At 40.4% G+C, this 15,229-nt stretch overlaps 2 protein-coding genes across 2 annotated transcripts; one reads left to right on the top strand and one right to left on the bottom strand.

Moving 5' to 3' along the window:
• Positions 1-596: 596 nt before the first annotated feature.
• Positions 597-10,206, top strand: LOC311017587 (cadherin-13-like). Its single transcript, XM_084016030.1, has 18 exons — positions 597-838; positions 1,094-1,213; positions 1,302-1,448; positions 1,695-1,839; positions 1,935-2,104; positions 2,190-2,321; positions 2,417-2,599; positions 3,114-3,424; positions 3,834-3,976; positions 4,061-4,285; positions 4,890-5,117; positions 5,434-5,552; positions 5,647-5,718; positions 5,814-5,909; positions 6,750-6,806; positions 6,923-6,982; positions 7,079-7,192; positions 7,822-10,206. The coding sequence occupies exons 1-18, from the start codon at positions 803-805 to the stop codon at positions 8,059-8,061; spliced, it is 2,598 nt and encodes an 865-aa protein (XP_083872156.1). The 5' UTR covers positions 597-802; the 3' UTR covers positions 8,062-10,206.
• Positions 10,207-12,227: 2,021 nt separating this feature from the next.
• Positions 12,228-15,140, bottom strand: mtg2 (mitochondrial ribosome-associated GTPase 2). The gene is made up of 6 exons (XM_084016036.1): positions 14,482-15,140; positions 13,948-14,095; positions 13,541-13,656; positions 13,245-13,463; positions 13,023-13,161; positions 12,228-12,950 (listed from the first exon to the last, which is right to left on the bottom strand). Exons 1-6 carry the CDS (start codon positions 14,734-14,736, stop codon positions 12,556-12,558), a joined length of 1,272 nt encoding a protein of 423 aa, XP_083872162.1. The 5' UTR covers positions 14,737-15,140; the 3' UTR covers positions 12,228-12,555.
• Between the last annotated feature and the right edge of the window lie 89 nt (positions 15,141-15,229).

The following is a 15,229-nucleotide window of genomic DNA, read 5'->3' as shown; positions in this document are numbered from 1 at the left end:
TATCTTTGGGCTATTCATTAGTTTCAGTATCAGATACATTTACGTAAAATTAAATTATCTCTCATCCAATGCAATACAAACTATTGCGACTTAATCCATAATGATTTAAACCTCGTTATTTTCATCCCTTTGTCTTTTCTCTTTCTTTTCTTGTTTGTGTCATTCATTTGAAAAGAGAGTTGCTATTTAATGCATTGTCATACTATACAATGCATTTCATAATATATTTTGTCTGTGCTTATTTAATACAAATATTTATTCCCCAATGTTTTATCGATTAATTTAATGTCAAACCGTTTAAAGCAGAAGCCTTTTTGTTCTCCTCTGTCCTTCCGTGTGTGTGTGTGTGTGTGTGTGTGTGTGTGTGTGTGTGTGTGTGTGTGTGTGTGTGTGTGTGTGTGTGTGTGTGTGTGTGTGTATCAATGTTTGTTCTCATACTCTCACACTGTTTGCAAATTCGTAAACACCCACACACACACATGCATGCGCACACATATGTTGTTCACACCCAGTTGCTAGGAATTTTTTTCACTCTCTGCATAAGCTTATAAAGCGTGACCCTGGTCCTCCCACTCACAGGTGCACCGCAGTCTTAACCTGCATCGGCATGCAGCAGCACTTCCATTCAGACTCAGATGCACCCGAGGAATACTCCCCTCACCCGAGGAATACTCCCATCACCCGAGGAATACTCCCATCACCCGAGGAATACTCCCATCACCCGAGGAATACTCCCATCACCCGAGGAATACTCTCATCACCCGAGGCATCCTCCTAAGGACGACTACGACACACCGTCCGGATGGATAAAATAACCCTCTGCCTTTTCCTCATGCTGGTAACTAATCTCCACCGCTGTATTGCTTTAAAATGAAAGCAAATTTTGAAAGTACTTTTTAAATATTTCTCGATCCTGATAACAACCAGTATAACAGCCCGTCAACCTAGACTACTAGTCTTTTTGAGCACCCGTGCAACAAACTGAGTGACTTTTTTTGTAATTACAATATTAAAATAAAAACAACAACTTTGTATTCCACATACAAAAACATGCCACATGTACTTAATCCGGTGTGCTGTGATGTTTTTGCAGTGTTTGGGAGCCTGCAGCTCCTCGTCAGATGTTTTGAAACGACGCAAAAGAACCTGGATCATTGATTCCTTTTCTATTGACGAAGACCATGAAGCTGTTTACCCGTACGAGCTGGGCAAAGTGGGTATCCGTGTGTGTGTGGGTGTGTGTGTGTGTGTGGGTGTGGGGCCGTGATGCAAGAGGATCATCTGCTTCTGTGTCTCTGCAGATTGAAATCGAGAAGAACTACACCTTCTTTAAGATCCACGGTCAAGGTGTGAACGAAGAACCCAAGGGAATATTAAAAATCGACAGCGACACCGGCATGATCAGCGTCTACGGCCCAGTCGACTGTGAGCGATACAGGTTTTTTAAGGTTAGAAGGAAAAACGGAAGTAATGACAATTTGTTACTGGATGTGTGTGTGAGGCATGTTTAGCAGTCATGTGGGGACATGTGATAACACGCTCACATTGTGGGGACTGACCTGTTTTTTTTTTTGTTTGTTTGTTTTTTTTGGAGACCAAATGGGGAAAATTGCAAGTCCCTATAATGTAAATGATTACGTGTCCCCAAAAGTCATGAAAACACATCTGTGTGTGTGTGTGTGTGCACGTTGCAGCTCACGTTTCAGGCCCTCGACAGAAATAACCACGTGGTGGACACGCAGTTGGGCATCGAGTTAAAGATCAACGACGCCAATGACAACGCTCCGCTGTTCACACCTGATGAATACGTGGTCAGCATAAAAGAGTTGACGCCACAAGGTGATTTGCTATTTTTTTCTCCTGCAGTCTTTGAAATACGTATATATATATATATATGAAATAAATCAACTTCTTTTTGCTCCTTATGCCAACAGGCACCACGCTGGTTACCGTGAAGGCACAGGATAACGACTACACTGAGATAAATAGCTTATTTACATTACGAATCGTCACGGTCACTCCTAAATCACAAAACCTGGAGTTCTACTTAGACCAGGTCGGTCAGACTGGAAGCATTTCCTTTAAAGGGTGTCTGGACCACGAGGTATTTAATCTCTTTGCCGTTGGAACATCCCATCTCCTTAAATTTGAATACTTAAGATGATTTTTGTTCTTTTAAAACCCATCAGGAAGCAGAGAAATACACCATCATAGTGGAGGCCAAAGACAGTGGAGAGAAGATCCAGCTCTCTAGCTCCTGCACCGTCATAATCAACATAGAAGACGGAAATAACCATCCTCCCATGCTAACGCAAAAAACAGTGAGCAATTACTTCTTAACGAGCAAGACGATGACTACAATGCAACCGATTCTTTTCATAATAAAAGTTTTGTTTTGTTCTGTTTTTAATCCCAGGGAGAGTGGAGAGTGAAAGAAGGACTTGAAAATGTTCTTCTTACACGTCTGCAAGTTACTGATCAAGACAGCAAAGGTACGCCAGCCTGGAGAGCCGAATATCAAATCCAAGGAGATCCAGACAACAACTTCAATATCACCACTGATCCCGAGACAAACGACGGGTTACTGTTTGTGAAAAAGGTATGTCATCTTCTTTTCAAGCTGCAGCCCAATAATGATTTACTTTGAAAAATGTTTTTAAATAGCACAGAAACCACCACAGGCTCTTAAAACCTAAAAAAATGATTATTCTTGATGTGCCTTTTGGAGGCCTCAGCATTAAACAAAAAAAAACTCACCAAATTTGGTGTGTCCATGCGGCCTGGTGAAAAATTTGAGAATTTGGCGGATTCAACCACGAAAAAGCTGCTCGCTAGCGCCACCTAGCGGGGGCATTTGCCAGCCCCGCTACACCGTAACTCCGATTGACATGAAATGTTGCACACATGTGCAGACGAGTGTCCTCTACAAAAAATCCTCTTGGAGTACCAAAGTCCGCCTTCTGACATTTTACGCCATCTTGGATTTTATTTATATATATATAATTCATAATAAATGTATAATATTCATATATATTTAATAGTAATTTAAAAAATATGAATATATATAATATTTGAGATCCCACTCTTCTGATTGCGTAACATTTCCTTGTCAGTGCCTGGACTTCGAGGACAATCCGAGGAAGAATCTGACCATCATCGTGGAGAACGAGATCCCCTTTCACTCGTGCAAGGTGGTGAGTCGTCCCGCCAGCGGCCTTTGGCAGGTGGTCACTTCCGGTGCTGCGACCGGGACGCTGGGACGGTCCACCAGCCTGGCCACGGTGTTCGTGGAGGACGTGAACGAGCCCCCGGTCTTCAAAGTGCTCAACGAACGAGTCACGGTGACTGAGAATGTCGAGAAGGGACATTATCTGGTGACGTTTGCAGCAACGGACCCTGATGTCACCGTCGGCAACACAATCACGTAGGTCATGGACCGTCACACGGAACTACGGCAATATTCTACATTAATAATAATAATAATAATAATAATAATAATAATAATAATAATAAACTTTATTTCTATTGCACTTTTCCTTACAAAGTGCTTTCAAGAACAACAGAAATGACAAATAAGACAGTGGGATTAAGAAAGCATCAAACATAAACACTGGAGGATAAAATAAATAAGGAAAAAATATTAAAAGGCCAATGAGCAATGAAAAAAACCTAGCATCAAATGGAATATTCATAAACGCTTTCCTATTTAAAAAAAAGGTTTTTAAGAAAGGATTTAAAATGGTAAGGTTGTGGTGAGTCTGATCTCAGTAGGCAGAGTTCCATAGTTATATAGAGATAACTTGTGTGTGTGTGTGTGTGTGTGTGTGTTTCAGCTACCAACAAGGAAAGGACATTGCTGGTTGGATAACAGTGGACTCCAAGACGGGACGGATCACCACGTCAGACGTCTTCGACCGAGAGTCGTCCTTTGTGAAAAACAGTATCTACAACGCCACAATATTGGCTATTGACGACGGTAATTAAGATTCTCTTATCTTATTAATCACAGTTTCTTCATCGTGGTACTGAAACGTGGTGTTTTTTGGGGGGGGGTCACCAGGTCAACCACCGATGACGGGCACCGCCACCCTGATCATCCACATCACCGATGAGAACGACAACGCTCCGTCGCTGGCCGAGAGCACGCTCGACATGTGCCTAAACGACGGACTCCCTCTCGCCAACATCACGGCCTTGGACCCGGATCTGGACCCCTACAGCGGGCCTTTCTCCTTCAAGCTCCTGGGAGACGAGAAGGGCATGTGGAAGCTCGACCTCACGCAAGGTGAGCCGCTTACTAAAAACAACGCCACCGCTATTTAAACTAGGGATGTCCCGATCCGATCCCCGGATCGGCCCCGATACTGGGTTTTAAAGGTGGATCAGGATCGGCCGATCCAATTAAATTTCATGTCCGATCCATATTTAATATTTCCCATGATTCCATTGTTACGTTTGTTTGTTGTTGTTGTTCTATTGCATCAGCCGCCATTATCTTGTGTTTGTACTTGTACTTTATGTTGGATAGTAAAGTTTACCTGCAGAATATTCATATTATAGTTTAAAGTACTGGCATGTTGAACAAACAAAGTCCTATTGAACAGAATAAAGGGAACTGAATGAATTCAGATTTTTTTTATTATTGCAAAAAAAATGCTCTTATTTGTGATTGTGAGAGAAAAAAAGCCATTGAACACAGCTTGGATGTCTATTTCTTAATGTGCACGAGATTAAATGCTGTTTGCCAACACAAAAAGTGATATCGGTATCGGAAATCGGTATCGGAAATCGGTATCGGGAAATATCGGGATCGGATCAGAAGCTAAAAAATGAGATCGGGCCATCCCTAGTTTAAACAGACTTGGTTGATGTCGTGATTTCTTTCGCAGGGTATACGGTGAACCTGGTGAAGGAGCACATGGTTCATTCCGGCCACTACGAGCTGCTGCTGGAAGTGTCAGACCTTCAGGGCGTGAAGGCGACACACAACATGTCTGTAACTGTGTGTAAGTGCGTGGACGTGGCGAGGCCCAACTGCCACATCCGCAAAGCCGCTGTCGCCACCTTAGGAGGAGCAGCGATCGGGCTCCTCTTCCTCAGCATGCTGCTGCTTGCAGGTAGGACGCCGTGTGAAGATTGCCCATATTTTTTAAAAGTGGCAAAACATGACCATAGCAGAGCTTTTCTTTTTAATTTTTATTATTTTTTTCTTTTACTTATTTACTTATTTTAAATTCCTTTTTATGTATTTATTGTTTACTCTGTTGAATTATTACTATTATTTATATTATTATTTAAAAAAATTCTTAAAAAAAGTCATAAAAATTCCACATTCAAACACCATCTTCTTAATCAATCTGAATTTTGTGTTCTTGCAGAATTTAGCTTGTAAAAGCTGTCTGATTTGACTTCTTGTGCGTCTTTGTGTCCCAGCGTTGCTTCTTTTGGCTTTCTTTGTGTCGTGTAAGAACCATGTCATCGCCATCCCGGATGGCGATACGTCTCAACGGCTGATGACATGTAACATTGAGGAACCAGGGACTGACTGCAAAGTAAATACTTTAATCGCAAAAATGACCTCGAACTTATTCCACACTAAAATTAAAACCAAAAGAAACGTGAGACATGTATTTGAACTTTCAACAGGTGGCTTTTGATTCACATGACATCGGATTCGGCCAAATCCCGAAAACGTTTCATGTTCCAGCCTTGAAGCAAGTACGTGCTAAAAAAAACCGCTGATAAAGCACATTTTTTTCTGTTATTAATGTGAGGTCATGACTTGACTTGAAATTGCTTCTTTTTGTTTGCAGACGATCAATTACTCAACAGCTGCTGCAAAAGCCCAATCAGAGTACGGCATGTCCCAAACGGAGATCCTAAAACGTAATAAGGACTATATGCGTCAGGTAGTTATTATTATTATTATTATTATTATTATTATTATTATTATTATTATTATTATTATTATTATTATTTGTGTTATTATTATTATTATTATTATTATTTGTGTTATTATAATTTTATTTTTTTGTTTAAAAAAAGGCAAAATACTCTATATGAAATACCTATTGATAATAACTCAACATTGAATTGAGTGTAGGGGTGGGTAAAAATATCGATACGGATATATATTGCGATACTTTGCCGCCCAATGCAATATTGATTTTTCAACTCCAAAGATCTTTTTCGAATTTAAAAAAAAGATTCATGTTTAGACGCGTTGTGAATGCAGTCCTTTTTCATTTTATTTTCAATATTTATTCCAGTGAATTTCATGGGAATTAATCAAATGGAGAGGCTGTTTTGAATGAAATAGTTTTGACTCAATTTGTCCTCTGATCAATATCATCTGATGTACATATACAGGTACTTGTGTTTTCATCTTTATTTATATCGCAATATCATGATACGCATCGTATCGCGACCAAAGTATCGTGATACGTATCGTATTGTGAGGTTCTTGTCAATACTCACCCCTAATTGAGCGACACCTTCATTGCAATTCACTTATTTAGCTCACATACATCGTCTTGCTGCAGTAAATACTTTAGCACACCAAATTGGTACTGAAATATAAATATATACTATTTACTCTCTATTTACACAAAACATTTGTTTTTTAGGGGGAAAATGCACTTTTTTAAAAATGATCTATTTTATTTGTTTTTTATTCATGAAAGTTGTCTTTGTTTTGATCTTTTCATTAGATAAACACTCTGTGATAACCTTTGACCTTTCCCCTTTAGTTGACGACTGACTCAGTGAGGGAAGACGACTTCAGGCGTGGGAACTCAGCCTATTGGGTACTGAAATTAAAACAATTCTGATTACTGAATGATTTGAAGAAGCAGATGCCAAGAATTGTACTCAGCCGTGACTTTTAGCAGAGCATTAAATTCCACCATATTTGATTTTCCAGTCGATGGGTGCGTTTTCAACCACGGGAACAAAGACTCGTCTCGGAGGCTCCATGCGTGTGGTACTGCACGAACCATTTTTACATTAATTTCATTTTCAAAAAGTATATATCAAAGTATGACATTTAATGTTGGATGTCTGATGTTCTTTAAAACAGGTGGGCTCACAAAAAGATGTGCTCCTGGGCTCCCAGGCCTGGACTGCTCGTCGTGCTCAATCCTTTGCCGAGTGCATGACCCAACGTGCAACGCTGCACAAAGTGCTGAATAAGGTAACGAAAAGGATTGAATTGAACCTCAAAAGCTCTTTTTATAAAATAAAATATATATAATTATAATATTATTTATTAGTCTTTCTTTATTTAGAATGATAAAAGATGAAAATTAATAAACAAGGAAAATGTTTTATACACACCTCATTGTTCTGAGGTGAGCTGATGATTGACAGCATCTGTCAATGAGCTCTAAATTATACGACGCGGCTCATGTCAATGGTGTCATAGATGATACATAGACAACCATCAACGAAAGCCAAATTTGTATTGGCGCCACTGTAGGAGGAAAAAACAACAACAACAAAACAGCCGAGGGAGTTTTTTTTTTTCATTAGAAAAATAAATGCGTACATTCATGGGAAGTTAGCTAGCATAAATGCCGGTTGTTTAGTATAGCATTAGCTAGCATAAATCCCGGTTGTTTAGTATAGCATTAGCTAGCATAAATCCCGGTTGGTTAGTATAGCATTAGCTAGCATAAATTTGCAAGTTGATAAACTCAAAAGTTTTTTTCTTAGAATATTGCCCATCTCTCTCTTTTTTTTCCTACATTTTTTTCCTTTTTTCATATATATATATATATATATATATATATATATATATATATATTCTCCTCTGTGTTGTAGAGGCTGTACACCCTGGAGACGGCGGTGGAGGAGCTGGGCGATTACGCTCCTCATGCGTACACGGAGGAGGGAGACCAAAACACCAACTTTCAGCTCGACGCCATCTCCATCTCCGACAGATCCTTCAACCCAAACTCGGACTTGGACCTGGATTTCAGGTTCAGCACTCTGGCCTCCATCTGCACGCCAAACGAGAAGCACCGCCCACAACTCAAAACCTCCACCTCAAAGACCTCGTAGGCAGAGAAACCCCATCCGAGGGAAACCCCCAGACATAAATGCTCCATCGCGTTTTTGTCAATTAATGTCACTCCACTTGAATGATTTTCTCTCGACTCTTAATCGGTCGGTGATGACGGGAAATAAACCAAATCAGAAGATTAGAGGCCACTTCTCACTTGTCATGTGACACAAAATCTCTCATTTGTGACAGAATGAAGTAACACTGAGGAAGGATCGATGTTACATTTTGGAACTTTTAATTTTTTCTAGCAGGACTTTCCTTTTCCTGAATAAGACTTACATACAAGCGACGCTGATGGTGGAGAAATACTGATAATAATGAGGTACAAATACTTTGTTACTGTACTTAAGTGGAATGTTCAGGGATCTACTTTATTTTACTTTTACTCGGTACATTTTAAAACTCGTTACTTTTATTTTGAATGCATTTGAGGGAAATTATCGTTTTTTTTCTTTCTTATTGTTTGAATTGTGTTTAAACCCCTTGAGATGTATCATCTTGTTTTCAAGGTGGTCCCAACGTTTAACACAGTCACAACATAACTAAAAAACTAAATCATAATAATACATTTTTAAAAAATCAATTCAAATAAAATCAATACAACGTACATACACAGGCAAAAAAAAAAGAAGACAAACCATATACATTATAAACATTATTATTACTATGAAGCAGATACTTTTTACTTTTGAGTACATTTCAGAGCCTGTACTTTTCCACATGACTAAAGTGGTTCTACTTTTTGAACACAGGTATGCGTACTTCTACTTGAGCGTACAATCTGTGTACTTTTGATACCTCTGCTGGAAACGGGTAAATCATTTTAGCAATCAGGATGATTGGAATGAATAGAAAACACCTTTAGCATCTCTAGGAGACGGTTTGAGTGTTGACCAAACCTGCACTGATCTAACCTGCGGTTTAAAACCGAATCAAGCATATAGAGTCTGAGAAAAAACAACACATTCATCTCCAGATACATTCTGGATCTGGTTTGTTCAGCGTTTAAACTCACGGCTTTCTATCATTGATCCTACTAAATCCTTTGCCAACGCTTTGCAACTGTGTTGAAACCGCACGAGAAACAAAAACAAAAAGTCGGACCATTTAACCTCGCGTGACCTCGGATAAAAAAACAAAAAAATGAACGGCAGCATCATATAGGGCTTCCTGGTGTTGGGTATAATTAACTTACACAAAAAGCTGCATGACTATTCCAATGAAGCCTTTTGCTTTACAGCAGTATGTGATGAGCATTAGCGCAATTAAAAAACAGAGAGCCATGTTTATGAAGTTGGGTGTGTGTGGGGGAGGTGATGTATGGAGATATCATAATACAGCATATATAGACTGTATGTTACTGGACGAACATTTGGGGAAAAGTCGAAACTTTTGGCCTTCCATTCACTGTGAGTAAATTTCAAAATGCTGATATGTTTTTGTGTTTTTTAGCTGTGAAAATCCAAACAGCTGTCTTCTATGTGAGAGGAATATGGAAGTATTTCTGTGCCATCTGAGTTTGAATATGAATTTCTAAGATTTAAATTTTTCAGTATCAAAATCAGACTTTGAATTTGAAAAACCATCAAATTTCTAGCACAGATTTTTTTGTTTCAAAATCAGACTTTGAATTTTAAAAACCATCAAATTTCTAGCACTGTTTTTTTTATATAAGAATTGGTGTAAGAGTTAGGGTTAATGTAAAAAAAAAAATCAATTTTCTCAAAAAATTCAGTCTAAAAATATTCAACGTCAAAAAATTCAGCGTAAAAATTTCAATCTTAGAAATTCATATTCAAACTCAGATGGCACAGAAGTACTAAACTCAGATGGCACAGAAGTACTTCCATAGAGAGAAAATATGCGGGAACCAAAATGTATGTATGCGTGTCAACGTGTTCACATGGCACTTCTAAGGAAGCATGGTGGTTATTATTATTAGTATGCTGCAACTGACTGCAATTCAAAGGTGGACTGTGGGTTTCGGGTAAAAAGTCGTTCCCTCTGAACGTCTAAACGATTGAATGCTGTCGGTCAACATTCTCTTCCAGGGAAAGAGAGACGTCAAACATGATCGTGACCTTTTGTTGCAACAGGACAATAAAAACATCAGCACAATAAAAAACATTTTTAAAAAACTAGACGGAGTCATGGTCATGAAGTTGGGTGTGTGCTTAGCATTTGCAAATTCATTCTGGGTAAAAAAGGTGTAAGAAAGTGTAGATGTGTCAATATGGTGAATATCAAAAGTGTATGTTTTTTTTGTTTTTTTTTTGCTCCATTGAATATTGAATCACCGTTGACGTACAGAAGTGGTTTCAAGTGTTTTTTTGTGTGTGTTCTTTTCGTGTGTCATTTTAGCCGTTGCCGTAGTTACCGCTCAAGCTCACTTATTCACCGTGTGAATGCTGATAAACATCAGCAGGTGTGTTGTGTTGACGGAGGACTTCCAGAGAATCGTGGCGATTACAGTAAACCCGCTGAGCGTAATATTCCAAGGAAACTGTAAACAGCTCGTCGGACCAGTTTGGCTTTTTTTTAAAGGTTGTCTACGTGTCATCTAGGACACCATCACCACGAGCCGCGTCCTATAATTAAGAGCCCAGTGACAGATGTCAATCACCAGCTCCCCTCAGCACAACGAGGTGTGTTTGATGCGCCAGCAGTCTTCAGTTGACATGTTTGAAGGTGTTTGAACGTGATTTATGTTAATGTCAAACCTGAATTTAAAACATGAATACTGTATTTTAGAATGATACATTTTATTTTAGGGCACCCAAGGTAATGATTTACAATGTATAAATAAATGAACTCGAAAGGAAAAACAACCGTTTTCAGTGAAAATAAGTTGCAAATTTGCCACTTTATAAACATATATAGCCGATATAAACAAATTGCTTGTTTGCCGTTGCTATAGTGAAAACTAATCTAGCATCTTAGCCCAACCGCCCAATCAGATGACAATCTGCCCTCATATAAATAAAACCAACAATAAGCATCAACATCATCACCCTTAACGAGGCATCACATGTGATGGATTCATTAGAAACATAAATGAATGAACATTCATGGGAAATCAGAATCAGCTTTAGTGTAGGTGTAAACACATGCAAGGAATTTGACTCTGGCTTTATGCATACAAATGAATGAGCGAGGAGCGAGATTCCCTTCGCTGGCATCGCTGTCTGGACTCAGATATCTGTGCACTGATCTGTGTGATCTATCTACATTGGGGATCTGCAGTTGTGGGTTGCCAGGAAGAACGCCTTCGCCTGGAGACAATCAAGGTTAATCAAGGCCAACGTTATCCATCCGTTCGGCTTGTTGATCCTGGATCAGCCGAGGGGTTACATCCCATCTTTGTCAGTCTACGCTCGAGTAGAAGTACATATACTAGAAAAAGTACAAGGACTGATTCAAGTTAATTAAAAAAGTCCTCAAAGTAAAAACTATCCCTATGAAGGACATTTCTACCTGCTGTTTTTATTGATTTTTTTGGAAAGCTAACTGATTATTTCTCATATTAATAATACACAAAAAATCCCCTTAAATGCATTTAAACTTAAGTAAAGAGCCTTTTTTTTAAAAATGTGAGTAGAAAGTACAGATATTTGTTTTAAGTATGTTAAAATAAATACGTACAGATACCTGGAAGTACAATAACAAGGTATGTGTCCTTTGTTACTACTGGCGTCGCTGTGTCGGATCATGCTGTTGACTTTTTATATGCTGTTTTCATGTGTTCCTGTTGTGTTTTTTCATCGTCATGTTCAGGCTTGTTGGAGAGAATCCGGGACCCTCATGGAGTCCTCCAGGTGGAACAGCAGCTCCCGCATGGTCTACATGGTGCAGGTCAAGTAAACAAGACACACACACACACACACACACACACACACACACACACACACACACACACACACACACACACACACACACACACTGTGACTAAACATGAGTGCAGCTATTTATTATATCAGTGTTTTAAAGGTTTCTCCAGAGACTCCATGCAATTATATATATATATATATATATAATATAATAAAAATATAATATAATAATATTAATATAATAATATATAAATAAAAATATCTATATTTATTTATATATAGGGGATGTCACAGTCATTCCATAACCAGCAGCTTATTCATGTTTTGGGGACTACAGATGGAAATTTGTTTTTTACTAAATCTGGTGCACGCATCTTTTTATTTTCTGAAAAATCAATGTAACAAAATAAACTTAAAAATAATAACAAAGTTGTTTAAAAGTATCTGAGACACGCCCTCTGCTGGTTCACTTAGGAACTAGGATTTACGACAAAATAAACCCAGATTTCCTTTTTTTTTACTTGTAAATCCTAAAATGCATCTTCTCTTAACATGTTATTAATAAACCAACACAAATGTTAATGTTTTGTTTATATATTTATTAAGCAATTTAAATATACTCCAGTATAAATACACATAAAAAACAACTCGTTTGTTTTTATACTACCACTTCGTGGGTTTGCCTTCCCCGCCTCCTCCTCCCTGGATGTATCCGTCGTACAGCTCTCGGAGGTGGAGGATGAGCTCCTCCGTGTTCTGTCCCGTGAGAGCCGACACCGGGATCACCCGCTGGGTGACCCGGCTCCTCAGGGTCTCCAGCTTCTCCCGGGCCTCGGGCAGGTCCATTTTGTTGGCCACGATGGCCTGAGGCCGCCGCGACAGACCGGACTCATACTGGTCCAGTTCGTAACGCAGGTGCTGCAGCTGGGTCCAGGGCTCGGGCGTGGACAGGTCCAGGACGTAGAGGAGGAACGGGCAGCGCTCGATGTGGCGCAGGAAAGCCATGCCCAGGCCTCGATTGAGGTGGGCTCCTCGAATGATGCCCGGGATGTCAGCAACTACACGGAGCACAACGTCCTGTTAAAACCTCACGACGCCGCGCTTTTAGGATCTATAATATATCGTTTTACCTGCGACTTGCTCGTGATCCCTGTAAGTGACGATTCCTACGTGTGGATTGAGCGTTGTGAAAGGGTAAGCGGCGACGGCAGGCCTGGCGTTGGAGATGGCTCTCAGCAACGAGGACTTCCCAGCATTAGGAAACCCCACCTGAAGATGAAGGCTTTTTTTTATTGTTTTTAAATGGAAAAGCAATATGCGTACGTTTATCATGCAGCTTATTTCCCCCTCACCAGGCCAGCGTGAGCCATGGTGCGGAGCTCCAGCTGGAGGACTCTCTCCTGGCCCGCCACTCCCGGGGTCGCTGTCATCGGAGCCCGGTTCTCGTTGGACAGGAAGAACCGGTTCCCCTTCCCACCGGCCCCTCCGAACACAGCCAGGTACTCCTGGCCGTGCTCAGACAGGTCCACTACTGTCTCACCCTCTTCCTTCACCACGGTGCCCAACGGCACCTTTAAATACATAAAAACATAAACACCAGAGGCAAAAGACTGCATTCGGTCATTTAGGATCAAACACACGGACTCACCGAAATATAGGCTGGGCCGCCATTCCTGCCGTAACAGTTCTTGTTGCCCCCGGACTGCCCGTCTTCTCCCTTGTAAACCGGGACGACCTGCGCCAGCGATTTGACAAACTTGTCCGCTGAAAACATGTAAATAAGGAATTAATGATGGAGGCACGACGCAAAGGAAACACCAAATTATTATTATTATTAACTCCACCAGGAGGATCATCGTGTGTGTGCGTAAACCATGACTGTGCATCTCTGTGTCCGTCCATGGCTAATCTTACTTTATAGAATGACTTCATGCCCATTCTCTGCATGTCGCTGCTAGTTTTAGAGTTTGAATGAACTGTGTTTTAAACACCTAACATGGGGGTAAGCCACCTTTCTAGTTGTTTTTTGAATCTTGGCGGAGACACCCAGCTCACCCTTGATGATGATGTTTCCTCCGTCGCCTCCGTTCCCTCCGTCCGGTCCGCCCCACTCTTTCCGCGGCTCGCTGTGAAAGGTGCAGGCCCCTTTACCGCCCGAACCGGCCAGCAGCTTCACGCGGCGATGGTCCACGAAGTGACGGGTCTACGGGTCAGAATCAAGGAATGCTCAGAAGACAGTTGGAGAAACTTGCAGGTCATCAATAACACATCACCAATTAAATAAGAAAATGCTTTACTTTTATAGTTGTTAATGCTTTAGGAAGGGCTGTGGGGCACAAAAAAAGTGTTTACCACTTGGTAGATCAGCTGTAGATTAATTTGACAGTAATAATTAATAAAATAATATGTGGAAAAAAAAGACTTTACAGTCAATTGGGGATAAATGTGTCAGGATTACAGGTATATATATATATATATAAATACATGTGTGTATGTATCTATATCTAATTATATATACACTACATTTTTTCCAGGTCAGTTTAAAAAGACACTAAACTCGAGGTAAACAGTTGAGGTCAAACAGATTACCAGCTTCTTCTCGGACAGCTCTCTCTTCTTCGGGTTTACTCGGGCTTTTCCGCCGAGTGCCGAGGAGGTGCTCAGGTCTCTGGTGCCGGCGGCGGCGACGCTCCGCCTCCTCGCCGTTGCTACCGGGGACGAACCGGGACCGACGGGGCTCCGCTCGTGTCTTCCGACCCCTAATACAGATCCTACGAGTATTTCCGGTGAAAACAGCCGCGAGCCTTTCACCCTGGACAGCGTCGCCAACATGGTGACGTTCATTCACCGGATACGAGTTAAAAAGCGAGACAGCGTCACCTCGACCGCTTCACCGTCAAACCACAAAAACTGCAGCGAGCAAGAATACAAATGTATTCTGACGGCAAAGTAACGGAAACATAGTCGGTAAAGTTACCCAGAAACACGGGAAATACCCGCAGCCACAGCTTGAGCACAGTTCCTGACAACTACGGAACCTGTGAAGGGACAGTTAAGCGATTGTTAATGTCTGGGTTTTTTTTTTTGGTCCTCTGCTGCCCCCTTGTGTGCGGGAGTATTAAAATAGAGAGGGCGAAAAGAAAACCCTGTAACTTCTTTTAAAAATTAAAAACAGGATTTGACTTAATTAACCGTGTTTGTAATATATCATCGTGGAAGCCCATTTCCGCCACTGTCATAATAAAAGAGAAACTTTCTCAAATTATTGACTTAGTATCTCAAAATAATGACAAACGTTCTCAAAATAACGATACACTTTTTCAAAATATTCATTTAG

The sequence above is a fragment of the Eutrigla gurnardus genome (assembly GCF_963514095.1).
Source record: "Eutrigla gurnardus genome assembly, chromosome: 8".
NCBI classification, from domain to species: Eukaryota; Metazoa; Chordata; class Actinopteri; order Perciformes; family Triglidae; genus Eutrigla; species Eutrigla gurnardus.
This window is presented reverse-complemented; position numbering and strand designations above follow the sequence as displayed.

What these genes read in the sequence shown, in the direction of transcription:
- LOC311017587 (XM_084016030.1), top strand. Translation starts at nt 803, where the DNA reads ATGGATAAAATAACCCTCTGCCTTTTCCTCATGCTG. An exon ending in AAGGGTGTCTGGACCACGAG is followed by an intron (nt 2,105 to 2,189) that starts GTATTTAATCTC and finishes AAAACCCATCAG; the next exon opens with GAAGCAGAGAAATACACCAT. An exon ending in ATAAGGACTATATGCGTCAG is followed by an intron (nt 5,910 to 6,749) that starts GTAGTTATTATT and finishes TTTCCCCTTTAG; the next exon opens with TTGACGACTGACTCAGTGAG.
- mtg2 (XM_084016036.1), bottom strand. Translation starts at nt 14,736, where the DNA reads ATGAACGTCACCATGTTGGCGACGCTGTCCAGGGTGAAAGGCTCGCGG. An exon ending in CCATGGCTCACGCTGGCCTG is followed by an intron (nt 13,162 to 13,244) that starts GTGAGGGGGAAA and finishes CTTCATCTTCAG; the next exon opens with GTGGGGTTTCCTAATGCTGG. An exon ending in GGATCACGAGCAAGTCGCAG is followed by an intron (nt 12,951 to 13,022) that starts GTAAAACGATAT and finishes TGCTCCGTGTAG; the next exon opens with TTGCTGACATCCCGGGCATC.